This window comes from Sturnira hondurensis, unplaced genomic scaffold, assembly GCF_014824575.4.
Source record: "Sturnira hondurensis isolate 20B ecotype Veracruz unplaced genomic scaffold, ASM1482457v3 Scaffold0010128, whole genome shotgun sequence".
Taxonomy (NCBI): Eukaryota; Metazoa; Chordata; class Mammalia; order Chiroptera; family Phyllostomidae; genus Sturnira; species Sturnira hondurensis.
The window spans coordinates 37,279,643-37,291,778 of record NW_028082759.1 but is presented as its reverse complement, the minus strand read 5'-3'; the positions used below and the strand labels follow the sequence as shown (position 1 = coordinate 37,291,778).

Below are 12,136 nucleotides of genomic sequence, written 5' to 3'. Positions count from 1 at the left end.
GGCTCGGGGAAAGGCTGGGGGCCCGGGAAGGGGGTCCTGGGAAGAAGGCTCTGGTCGACAGTGCCCGCCCTGGTGTCGCTGTGCTCTCAGAGGCACACGAAGGGCGCCCCTCAACCCGGAGACACAGACGCATTTAAGAAGAAAAGAGAAAAGCCACCGCTGGCTCGAATTTCTGGAAGCAAGGGCAGTTTTTGCCCTAAACACCGAGACAGACCCCCTCTTAGCGCTGCCCTGGCCGTTACCCATTTTCCATTTGTTTTTGGAAGAACCGGTTCCTCAGCCCGGCGCCTCCAGAGTTGGGACACCCGTAAGTCCTACTGCCCGGCCCCTGTCGCCGGCCACCCTCCCCTGGCGCGCTCTCTTGCCACCTCCGTCCCTGCCGAGCTCTCTCGCCCTACCCCGGCAGCCTGCCGGCTTTGGCCTCCAGTTGGGTTGCGGTGACGAGGAGACTTTGTTGTGAAACTAAATCTGACCCTTTGGCTCCGAGGCAGGGCCGAGAGCCCAGGCTGCTGACGCCGCAGCCCCACCCGGGGCAGGAGGGCGGCAGGGAGCCTGGGCGGCAGTGGAGGGGGCGCTGCTGCCGCGCCCCGACTTCGGAGTGATCGCGCCCTCTCGCACCCCAGTCCGCCTGCGCCTCCGAGGCCGCCTGCTCTGGTGGGCACCGCCGCCAGGTACGCGAAGCCACCTGGATGGGCGCTGTGGGTGTGCGCAATAATGGGACCATGTCGGGGCCAGCTGCGGTGACACACTGAGGGGCGTCCCCTGGCCTGGCAGCCTTAGGGCGCTGCACGTGGAGGGATGTGTTGGGGGCCAGTTTGTTTCCCTTCGGGGAGTTGTTGACTGATTGGGACGTCGGGGGAACGAGGGGGAGGTCATCGTGACCTTATTTGTTGTTGTGATTGCTGTCTTAGATGTGTGCTTGCATGGGAATCCCCACTACTGGGAGCCGTTTAAGGAGCAGCAGGGGCAAGCAGTCATTTATCTTAAGCGCTTTCTAGCCCCAGAGTTTCTTCCTTTGGTAAAGTGGGTCCGTTGGTCCAAATCAAAGAGGCCAGTTAAAAGAAGTAGCAGATAATTTGGCGAGGCATTGTTATTTCTATGAATAACTAGGGAAACAATAAAAAATATATAGACAGGACCTTTGCTTTACCTCTGGTGGGTTTGGGAGCGTTGGGAATACTGCATAGGGTGGAAACAATTTTTATTGTTGTCTCTTTGTTCACTAAGACCCACTCACCTTTTTCATTCTGGTAGTCAGACTCACTAATGCTAGCTAGGTAAATTATCTCATAAAGCTCAAGACTTCTTGAAAAAATTCAAGTGGGGGAAGGACTCAGCCCTTTCAAGAAAGGTGAATTGAAATTTAAAAGAATCACTACCAAGTGTCTACTCAGCACAGAGGATCCCAGCTGTGAGTGAGACGTGCAGGGGAAACATGACAGCAGAATGTCCGTGTGAGGAAGGCTTTCTTCCAGCCTGTCCAGAGACCCTAGTGCCCTAACTGTCCTGTGTCTCTAGCTCTGAGCTGTTCACTCAGCCAACACTGGGAACACACAACAGGCCATGCATCAAGCATCTTGTTATATGGGTACAGATGCTTTCCGCCCTGAAGAAGCAGTCCGGTGGGCAATTGTGACCTTATGTGACTAGTGCTCTGATGGGGAAAAAACACAGGTGTGCAAGATTGGCTGGAGAAGAGGACTGGATGGGCCTGGAGGCTATGGAGGTGTCTGGCTGGAAGATGCATCCTCCAGGCTCCATGTAGTTGGCACCAGGGGCCTCTGGAAGTAGGCTGCCATGGTTGCAGGTGAGCTGGAGAGACTTGGGACGTAGGGCGGATGTGCAGAGATGGTAGCTAGAGCCAGATGGAAAAGGGGCTTGCCTGTCAGACCAAAAGAGACCAAATCAGACTTGCTCTCTAGTTGGAAGAGAGTAAGATCTAAGTTTTGCAATTTGGAACATGTGGAGAGAAGGCTGGGAAAGTGCTCGTTAAGATAAATTACAAAATAGGAACAATAAAAAATCTATTAGAGGGATTATTTAGCCTAAAAAAGTCAAGAGGAAATTAAAAGAGGGAGCAGCATAATAAGAATATTGTTTTACTAAATTTTTTTGCAGTAACCTGAAATGCAGCTTCTAAAAGTGTCCCTGAGCAATTGACTTTCATGATAATTTTGGATGTAACGACTAGAGACAATGAAGCATATTGCATTATAGTTTCATAACATTTCATCCTTCACAAAATTGTCATCATATGCTTGACATACATTTATTGAACATGTACTATGTGAGGGACATATTTTCAATCACCTCTATTCTATTAGATTGTATTAATGTCATTGAATAGGTGAAGAAATAGGCTCAGAGAAGTTTGTTAATTTTACCAGGATTACATAGTTGGTAAATCCCAGCATTACCAAGTTCAGTCCCTAGTCTCACACTGGATCTTCAGTAGTCCTTTTCTCTACCCTTTGAGTCATCAGGACTAGCTTTACTTTTAACTTCCTCCTATTTGTCATTCATGGCAGTGACTTGAAAGAGGAAAGTTAACTAATGGATTCTAGGTTGGTGTATTACAGAAAGCTGGATGACTCAGTCATTGTTTACAGAACCAGTCAAAGAAAATCTGAGTGTGCTTGACTGACAGGCAGAAACTAACAAAATGAGAATTTCACAGGGATAAATCCATTCCACCAACATAGAACAGAGGGATTATGACTTGAAAACAGGTCATTGGCAGAAGAGTTTGAGTGTCCCTGAGCTCAGTAACTGCTGGTGGCGTTTGGATCCAGAGGCTGCTGACCAGCAGTCATGTCCTGTGGAGGGCATAAGAAAGTTTTCAAAAGATGTTTGGGTCCACAAAGGAGAGTCCTTAGGGGATAGCACCATAATGTTAAATGTTTCAAGGACAATTTTGTACAGGAGCACATTGACTTACATTTGTGTTGGTGCAGGAGAAAACAATGAACCTGCGGAAGATGGGTCTATTTCAGCCTCCTAAAGGTCCGACCTCGCAGCTGTGGACCAAGTGGCTTGCCAAGATGGCCTATGGCTGTGCCCGCAGGTATTCATGCAAAAGCAGGCTGGCTGTTTGGCGAAGATGTTTTGGGTGATTCCTGCTTTGGAGATTTAGATTCTCTAACTTCCTACTGTGGTCCCATCACAGCATCCCATGCCCTGTATGTTCCTGTCTCATTGCACTGAATGAGACAGGAGTTCTCCCATTGAGCTGAAAGGAGGCAGAGGTCTTCAACTTTTCTAGTTTTGCACTAGTGTAAGTTGACCTTTGATTTTAAGGAAAGAGTGAAATTCAAAGAAACTCTGACTCAGTGCCTCTTTTCTGACAGCTTAATGCTTTCTCCATGACTGTATTTTCTGTTTTGGCCTTGGAGCCCGCAGACTTACAGTCTTGTTTCATCAAGTAATCCTCACTCTGGTCAAGAGGCAAGTAAACGTAAAAGTCAGCATCCAGGAAATGAAATTGCTTTGCTCAATGTTGGTCGTGATTGTCAAGGGCGAGGGAGTGAGCAGTGTTGGAGCAGAGCAGGGCAGTACTTATTCTCTAGGACCTTCTACACTGGCTCGTGAACTATGCGTTAATTCTGAGGTCTATTGAGGATCTTAGATCCCCTGTCCAATGAATATGTTACCATTGAGCTGGACATTGAAGGCTTGCGTCCACATCCATGGTTAAAATTGCCTTTGAATTTTAACAGAAAAAGAAAAAGAAGTGGCATAAGAATCTGAGAAATATGTCTTCACCTTATTTTTATAAATGAAGCTGCTTTTTTAAAATTCTTGACAGCTGAACTTACTATGGGCTGGCTAGGCACAGACTAGGGACTTTTTTAACTTGACCAGGGTATTACTGAAAACCAAACCACCATGCACCATTCTGATTGAAGTCCTTCAAAATAAAGCCTTTAAGATTATATCAATTATCAACATGCCAATTAAATCTTAATATTAAAGAACATTATATATTATCTAATCCTTATCTCTTACAGCAAGAGGGTTTTTGTTTTTTTAAATTTTTAAAATTTTAATTGTTCAAGTACAGCAAGAGTGTTTTTAGGCTTTTCTTCACTTACACCTAAAAGGAACATTATTAGTTGTTGAACCCATATCATCTACTTAAGCAGGACTGAATGTCACCAGGGGTGTTGGTGGATGAACATAGTATTTGATTTTGGTAGTGGGTTGGCAAGGAATGTTATTTCCACTGAAGAAGGCAGTCACTGGTAACACAGTTCGTTGCTTTCTTGACTGTACTGGAAAAAAGGGGGTTGACAGCTGAGGGAATATGAAGTTGTGGCACATTTGAAAAAAAAATTATTAAATGTATAGTTCATGGAATTTTGACAGTTACGTAGACCTGTGAATCCACTACCATCAAGATACAGAGTGGTTCTCAAGCAACAGCACATGACTGTTCCTCAAATTCATCGTGGGTGTGCACGATCCCATGTTCACTAGAGCGCTGTTTGATTTTCCTTCTTGAGTCCATGAGAGCAGATTTCATTTAAAGAGCAACAGTGAGTGGAAGAAAGAGCAAGTGTATGATAGCCATGCATACTTTTATCCACACCGTGATTGTCCCCACCAATAATCCAGTTAAGGCTTTCAAATGTCCAGCCATGGGTTTTAGTACTGAGAAGCTTACCAGGAATACAAAAATCTGGTAACACAGGGAGATTCATGAACACTGTCAAGATTACAGGCTCCTTTGTAACAGCTTCACTTGAGTATTTTTAAAATACAACTTCTGTGTCTCATCCTTCTAGTAGGATCCGTGTTATATGTAAGGGAAACCAGAAAAAGAGAATTTGATCTCACTTGAATACTGCTATTTTCAACTTTCATGCATTTTAATCCTTTAATTATACTCTTTGGAACTTATCTTTAAGAAATAATGAAAAAAAATCGATGAATGAAGATGAAGTATTCTATGGTATGTTGAAAGAATGGCAAAACCCCACATGCCCCCATTCCTACTCCATAGGAATGGTTCCTGATGGAATATTACATGGGCATGAAAAATGATAAATGCACACACTATAAAATGCTTATGGCACAATGTTAGGAGAAACCAGAAAGACACAAGCACGAAGAGTCACAATGATTCTAGCCATGTAAAATTATACATGTATGCAGACAAGTTGAATTGATGGGATTATGGTATATTTAAGTTTTTAAAAATGTTGTTTGTATAGTAAGTGGTACATTAAAATAATACATAGGTCTAACACTCGAAAATATCGACTGAATTCAACTATAGTTACTGAATAAATACATGTTACCATTTCCCTAGTTAGTATCAGCTCCTTTGATTGCCCTGTGCCTACCATTCTTTATCTGGTTAAAAGGAAGTCACATACGGTAGGTAAAAGCAGAACTCTGGTCATATTCATGTAGAAGTTTTATAGCCCTGGCTGGTGTGGCTCAGTGGATTGAGCGTGGGCCTGTGAAGCAGGGGGGCGCCGGTTCGATTCCCATTCGGGGAACATGCCTGGGTTGTGGGCTGGGTTCCCAGTAGGGGGGATGTATGGGAGGCGGCCGCACATTGATGTTTCTCTCCCACTTTCTCCTTCCCTTCTCCTCTCTCTAAAAACAAATAAATAAAATATTTTTTTTAAAAATAAGTTTTATAAAGAATAGACAGGCTTCCTACTTAGAATTTTTAAATAGCAGTACCTGTATGTCAGTGGCAAAGCTATCAAAGCAAAGTGGTGTAGACATTTATTTCTATAGGAGCTCCATCTCCAGCTGTGGAAGACTTCTTTCACCGATGAAAAGCTAAACTTGTTTTTCATTAATGACTTCGGTGGTTGGGATGTGTCCCTTGACCATCTGAAAGAGCAGTGAGGATCTGGTTTCTGAGTCTGACTCACCTGAGTATGCCCACTCTGTTTTCCTTCACATAACCCAATTTTTTCGGTGGGTGAGAAAAGCAAAGCAAAGGTGACAGTCAGACAAGAATGCTGCGGCTTCTGGGGCCATGGACTAGTTGAGTAAGCCTCAGAAGGTGATTTATCCAATGGTTCATTTCACTGCAGACTTCTGTTTGTAAATTTTCTTAAAGATCCCTTGATTTGATATGTTTATTCAATCTGTAGTTGTAGTCTTCTGGGGACACACTTAAGAATAGCCCTTTTCTTTTCATAAAGCAGTGTTCCACCACTAGTTTCCTTCTGCTCCTCAGGAATGTTAGAAAACTCAACACTTGGTGAGAAGGCAAAGATTAAAGTGACGGTGTGTTGTAATGAAAATACTCTTTCATCCAAGGAGCCACAAGTTATTAACAGTGTCTGATGGGTCTCTGGTTCATTAGAGATGATTTATGTGTCATTGAAAATGTAACCCATTTTTCAAAACCAGCAGGAAAAATTACAATATATATGATGTACACAAACTTTTTAAATACTATTTTCTCTCCGGTTATAGTAGTCCCTACTTCCACCCCTACATTATTTTTCTTCAACCTAGAAAGTCTGTCCCAAGAGCCTGCTGGTCTAGACCCTTTCTCTATTCACTTCCTGCCTCTGTGGCTTACACATTTATTCTAACTTCTCTTTCCCCAGTCTTTAGGTGTGACAATAGCCAGAATGTTTGTGATGAGCTAAAACTAAAGTGAAAGGAAGATAATCTTTACCTGTGAGGTGATGCTGCTTTTGTTAATCAACTGCCTGGCTTTAGAGATGGGTAGGAAAGAAGAGGAAGTGTCCGTGAGGAGTGATTATGGAGTTTTGAAAAGATTTTGTTTATTTTTAGAGAGAGGGGAAGTGGGGAAGAAAAACAGGAAGAGAAACATCAATGTGTGGTTGCCTCTTATGCACCCCCTACTGTGGACCTGGCCTGCAACCCAGGCATATGCCCTGACTGGGAATCGAACCAGTGACCCCTTGGATCACAGGCTGGGACTCAATCCACTGAGCCACACCAGCCAGGGCTGATTATGGACTTTAATGAACCTAGAAAACTTTAGGTTCAGAGCTCCTGAGTACTTTTTTTTTTTTAATAACAAGGCAGCACCGAATGGATGTTTTGTTCCACATGTATTACTGTTTCTGTATTTAAAATAATTCTGTATTTTAAAAATTAATAGGTTTATTGATTACAAAAGGGTATAAAATATCAGCATCACTAAATTCTATAGGTATAATGTCATCCCCAGGAGCCCAGTTTCCTCTGAAATGGTCTCAGTTTGATGCTTTCTATCTTATCAATGTATAAATCTAATACTTATTTGCCGTTCTCTATTTGCTAGTATGCATATACTAATTTCATTTTGCTAGCTTGTTTGTTTTGTTCATTAGGTTCCACTTATAGGTGAGGTCATACGGTATATGTCTTTCACTGTCTGGCTTATTTCACTTGGCATGATGCTCTCCAGTCCCATCCGTGCAGCCCCTTTCTACCCCACTCCTCCAAGACTGGCCAATATACAGGACATTTCTAAGGCTTCTATTTTTCCTGTGTTGGGTAACTTCACCCAACAAAGTTAGCTTTTCAGTGGTGTTTCATCAAGTCCAGGGGGTTGGGACTGAAGAATGTACAGTTCCCTCAGGCACTGAACAGACCTACTCAAACCGGCCAGCACCTCCTTGCCCAGGAGGCCTCCCACTGTCTGTCCAGCCAGCTGCCTGGTGCTGAGCAGAACCTAGACGCCTAGATTAGCATCTGTCCTGGGGCTGATAATGCAAGTCAAGGGCTTCACCAACTCAAGCTGTGGGTGACCCCATCCTGTCACCTGTGGGTGGCAGTGGCCTTGGAAGGGGCTGCTTACTACTGTGTACCCTTGGCGAGTGTCTTTGGGTATTTTCATGCAGCTAGTGAATATGGAGAGTTGGGTTGTATTTCGACATATGCTGAGCTATGCTGCTCTTTCTCATCATTTTGTTCAGTTGATCTTTTCTTCCTTTGAGTCAATAACTGGCTCCAGAACGTTGAACTTGGCCAGCAGAGCCCCAAGACATCTCTTAGTCCCTTGTCTCTTTATTAGGGAACCTTACACTTCAGTGGCTAGTAAAAGGGTAGCCTTCCATTGTGTATGATTCCAAGAGTGTACTATAATAGTTAAGTCAGGAGTGGGCAAACCAAGGATTTGCTTTTTGGAGAAAATGCACATGTGGGCGATTGAACCAAGCCTGTGTTTGACAAGGGTGAGTTCTGGGGATGGACATGTGAATACGTCACCACCACCAGACTCCTGGTACCCTGTCTGGTAGGGTTGCTTCTGCTACCAAGGCATCTGCCTCTACTGCTCCACAGATCTCCCCAAATTTTTAAAATAGATTTTTATTTATTTATTTTTAGAGAGAGGGGAAGAGAAGGAAAAAGAGAGGAGAGAAACATCAACTGGTTGCCTCTTGCATGCCCCCAACCAGGGACCTAGCCTGTAAGACAGACATGTTCCCTGACCAGAAATTGAACCAGTGACCTTTCAGTTAGCAGGCCAGTGTTCAATCCACTGAGCCACATCAGACAGGGTTCCACACACAGATTTCATCCCACCGATCCTTCTATCAGTGTACACCTCCCTTTCCTATCTAATAACTTGGTTAGCTTCCTTGGATATTCTTTTATGCTTTTTAGGAACTATCCTTGGCTTAAAGCCCCTATGAAATATAATTCTAAGGACTCTCTATGCATTTATGTATAGGTAGATCTATATAGTTTTATGAACAACTATTCCCTGTGTGTAATAGGTAGGTAGGTAAGTAGGTAGATATATAGATATGAATCAAATAATCTATTTTTGCTTAAGCCTATTTCTTAGGGTACTTGAAACAAATTTTTAGGACCCCAAATTTGAAGCATATTTTTTAAGTTGATTAAATGATAGCATCATCATTTAACTGTCTGCCTAATTCTACTTCAGCATTTCCAAGTCTTCAAAAATTGCCATGTATCAATAACATTCATTCATTCATTCAAATATTTAATGAGCGCCATATGTGACCAGAACGAGAAGGCAAGGCATGGTCCTAGTCCTCATGGAGCTACAGTCTGGTGGGGGAGACAGGTAGAGAAATAATTACATTCCATTAGATAAGTGCTATAATGGGGGCCGGCTTATTTATAAACCATGAGAGATCAAGTCCAGCGAGGGAATTAAGGGTTTACCAGAGCCAGGCTGGTAAATATCAGTAGACTCAGTCATGGCATAGATTTCATGGTTTGGATTGACATGTAGAAATCTGGAAGCAACTAGGCTGATTTAGCAAGCAGTGGAGGGTTTGTAAATAAAGTCCATGGCTCTCTGTGATTTTTTGATTTTCGAGTAGGCGTCCTTCTTAGTGGAGGCGTCTACCTGAAGCAGATGAATGCTGACTCTTTCGACTTCTCAATGATCTCGGTCTTTTCTTTTTAGCCCAGGAAACAATAACAAACACAGTATTTAGTACAGAAGAGTTTCATCTTCAGAAGAAATAAAATTACAAATGAAATACCTTTCATGCTCATGTAACTTGACCATTCTTAATACCTTAAACTGTTCAGTAAGTTCAATGTGGAAATATGGAAAAGAAACACATGGGAAATAATCCTGGAATATCAAATATACAGATTTTGATTGAAACATGTTCTCAGGACAGGTATAGAGAAGATGGGAATTTAGGGGAAATCAGAGGGGCCTTTGTCTCAGGCCTGCTCCCTTCTGTGAGGAATGAGACTGGACTTTGTCTCACCACATATAGGTGCACTGTGGGCAATTTATGTGAAAACACTTTGTAAGCTGTGAAGCATTTTACCAATGTAAGGCAGGATTATTATCATTATTTTAAAATGCCACCTTATCGCCTGGAAAAGTTAATGTGCCTCCAGAGACTCACTCAAGCAATGAAAAAATGTCTAGTTCCTGTAATATCTCTACCCAAATTACACAAGGAATCTTCTCAAAGCAATGCTAGTGGATTTCAAGATTCAGTTTTGAAATTGTGCGTAATTCAAAATAGAGTGCTATATTGTTTTTTCTCATTTTAGCAGATATACATATATTCACATGCTTTTTATTTACTCCTAACCTGAAATTATAAAATAGTATCTTGTTAAAATTCCCTAAGAGTCTCCAAATTTTAGGGGTCTAGTTATTCATGAGTCTCATATTGTCCGAAAAGCATCGCCTTTGTGCTGACTAGAGGATAAGCCATATGTTTTCCAGCACTGAAAATTGTGAGCAAAACAACCACAAATGAGAATTGGTTTAGAATTTCAAAGTTACATCCCAAATGATCCAACCCTGAAATACTTTCCCCCAAAATGATGTATTTCAATACACACATTCGTGACATTACAAATCTAAAATGTGCACCTGTAGGATATAATCCAGTAGAAATATTCCAATTTGCAGACATAAAACTGAGGCACAAAGAGTCCAAACAGTTTGCTTGCGGCCGTTCAGTTAGTTGGTGGCTGAGCCCGAACCTGAGTTCAGGCAACTTGACTTTGACTACAGGGGTTTCAAATACTTTTACAAAAAGTGATACGAAAGGCAAACTACCACGTGTCCTCTATTCTGCAATTCTATGTGGGGTGATAGAGAGATCATATCCGTTTAAGGAAATTACCTGTACATCATTGGAGTTGATGTGAGCCATGTAGAATAACTTCTTAATTGCCAAGCCCAAGTTAGCAAACCTGAAAGTCTCTTTTGGAATCCTCACTGAAACTGGAGCATGCAAATTAATTTTGAAAGGAAATGAGAATGGGGAGCTAGATGGCTATATTCTGTTTTAGGAAGATAGCGAAATGCAGAATATATTTCAAAACACTATATTTATTGTCTGTCTATGTCTTCAAGTATCCCCAGACCCCATACTTCTTGAAGGTACGGAGTTTCTGATGGTTCAGACTTGATCAGCCGTGAAAATGTGACCTAATGTAAACTTGCTAAGAAATAGCATAGCAATATCCTTGCCCTGAGGGTAAAACACTCGACTGGAGGTTTTTCTCTTTTATCCTCGCTCAGACTACAGTCATATTTCTTTGTTAGTATTTCCTCTTTGCATTGTGGTACAATTGACATTGATAGATAGTGTGGAGAAACTGAATTCAAAACAAAAAAAAAAAAGAAAGCTCTTACACTGTTGGCTCAAAAATAATGTGTGTGGAAAGCTCTCTAGCTGGCCTGCCTGTTCTGTTTCTTCCTTGGGCTCCAGCTGCTGACAGCAGACACACTGAGCTATCATTTGGCCACATTTGGCTCATGTAAATTGTGATAAACAGTGAGCCCATAATATTTATTTTAAAGATTTGTGCGGTGAAGGTAAGCATCCTTGACTTGTGTATACATCCTAGGAAGGGGAAAGCTGCAGATGGAAAAAGATCAACTCTTAATTTCATGCCACACAATTAATGCGGCTCCTTGGTGCTCTCTTCCCCACAGGTGCAGGGGTGTTGGAACCCTTTGAAGAAGTGTGTAGCTAATAGCCCATCTATAATTCAGAAGAAGTCTTCAATGGAAGACCCCCGGGGGATAAATGGACCGTCTGTAAGTAAACAGTGTGTCAGTCTTAAGGAAAGACTTATTACTTTTAAAATCGTAATGGCTATTTTTGTTGTAACCTGAGTGTCTAGAAATTCCTCAAAAGCTCTGTACTAATTTTTAATGATTTTAAGTTATGAATTAAGCAGTACTTTATTTCCTCAGTCAAACCTACTTGACATCTTTTTAGAGGTTTCAGTTATCAACAATGGAGTTCTAGAGGAAAAAGCCAACGTTTAGTATTACTTAATTACACCAAAAGCATAATGTCATTTTAAGGCTTACATTTTTCTTTGCCTTAGGGAAAACATATATTTGTCTCATAAAACTTGAAATTAATATCTAAGTGTGAATGGTTTTATGTGTATTTGTTTTATAATACATATGTGTGCGTGTGTGTGTATCTTTCAAATCTGTGTTTAGTGTGCTAGTCTCACAGTTTGATGAACTCTAGAATTGGCTTCAAATTAAGGAGAACCCTGGGTCTCTGAAGGTTTCTGTGGTTGGTTTATCTCGTGAGCAGAAGAGAAACAGTTCAAGAATTTTCCTCAGGTTCCTACCACGAAGAAAGAGAGCTCCCTTTGCCTTATAAACAAATATTCCCAGTCAGAGGTAATTTTACAAATAACCTTTGCGTTATTCAGAACTCGA

At 42.0% G+C, this 12,136-nt stretch overlaps 1 protein-coding gene across 9 annotated transcripts in view; it reads left to right on the top strand.

The window, feature by feature from the left end:
• Window positions 1-12,136, top strand: part of EYA1 (EYA transcriptional coactivator and phosphatase 1) — a 303,573-nt gene continuing 291,437 nt past the window's right edge. For 3 of the 9 annotated variants that reach the window (XM_037058700.1, XM_037058696.1, XM_037058697.1), the window contains exons 1-2: window positions 375-671; window positions 11,387-11,491. In XM_037058700.1, coding sequence (XP_036914595.1) covers window positions 11,459-11,491 — 33 coding nt within the window. In that variant the 5' untranslated portion in view covers window positions 375-671; window positions 11,387-11,458. Of the gene's footprint in view, window positions 308-373; window positions 672-11,386; window positions 11,492-12,136 lie in introns of those variants that run through there. The other 6 variants (XM_037058699.1, XM_037058694.1, XM_037058703.1 and 3 more) reach the window with 4 other exon arrangements.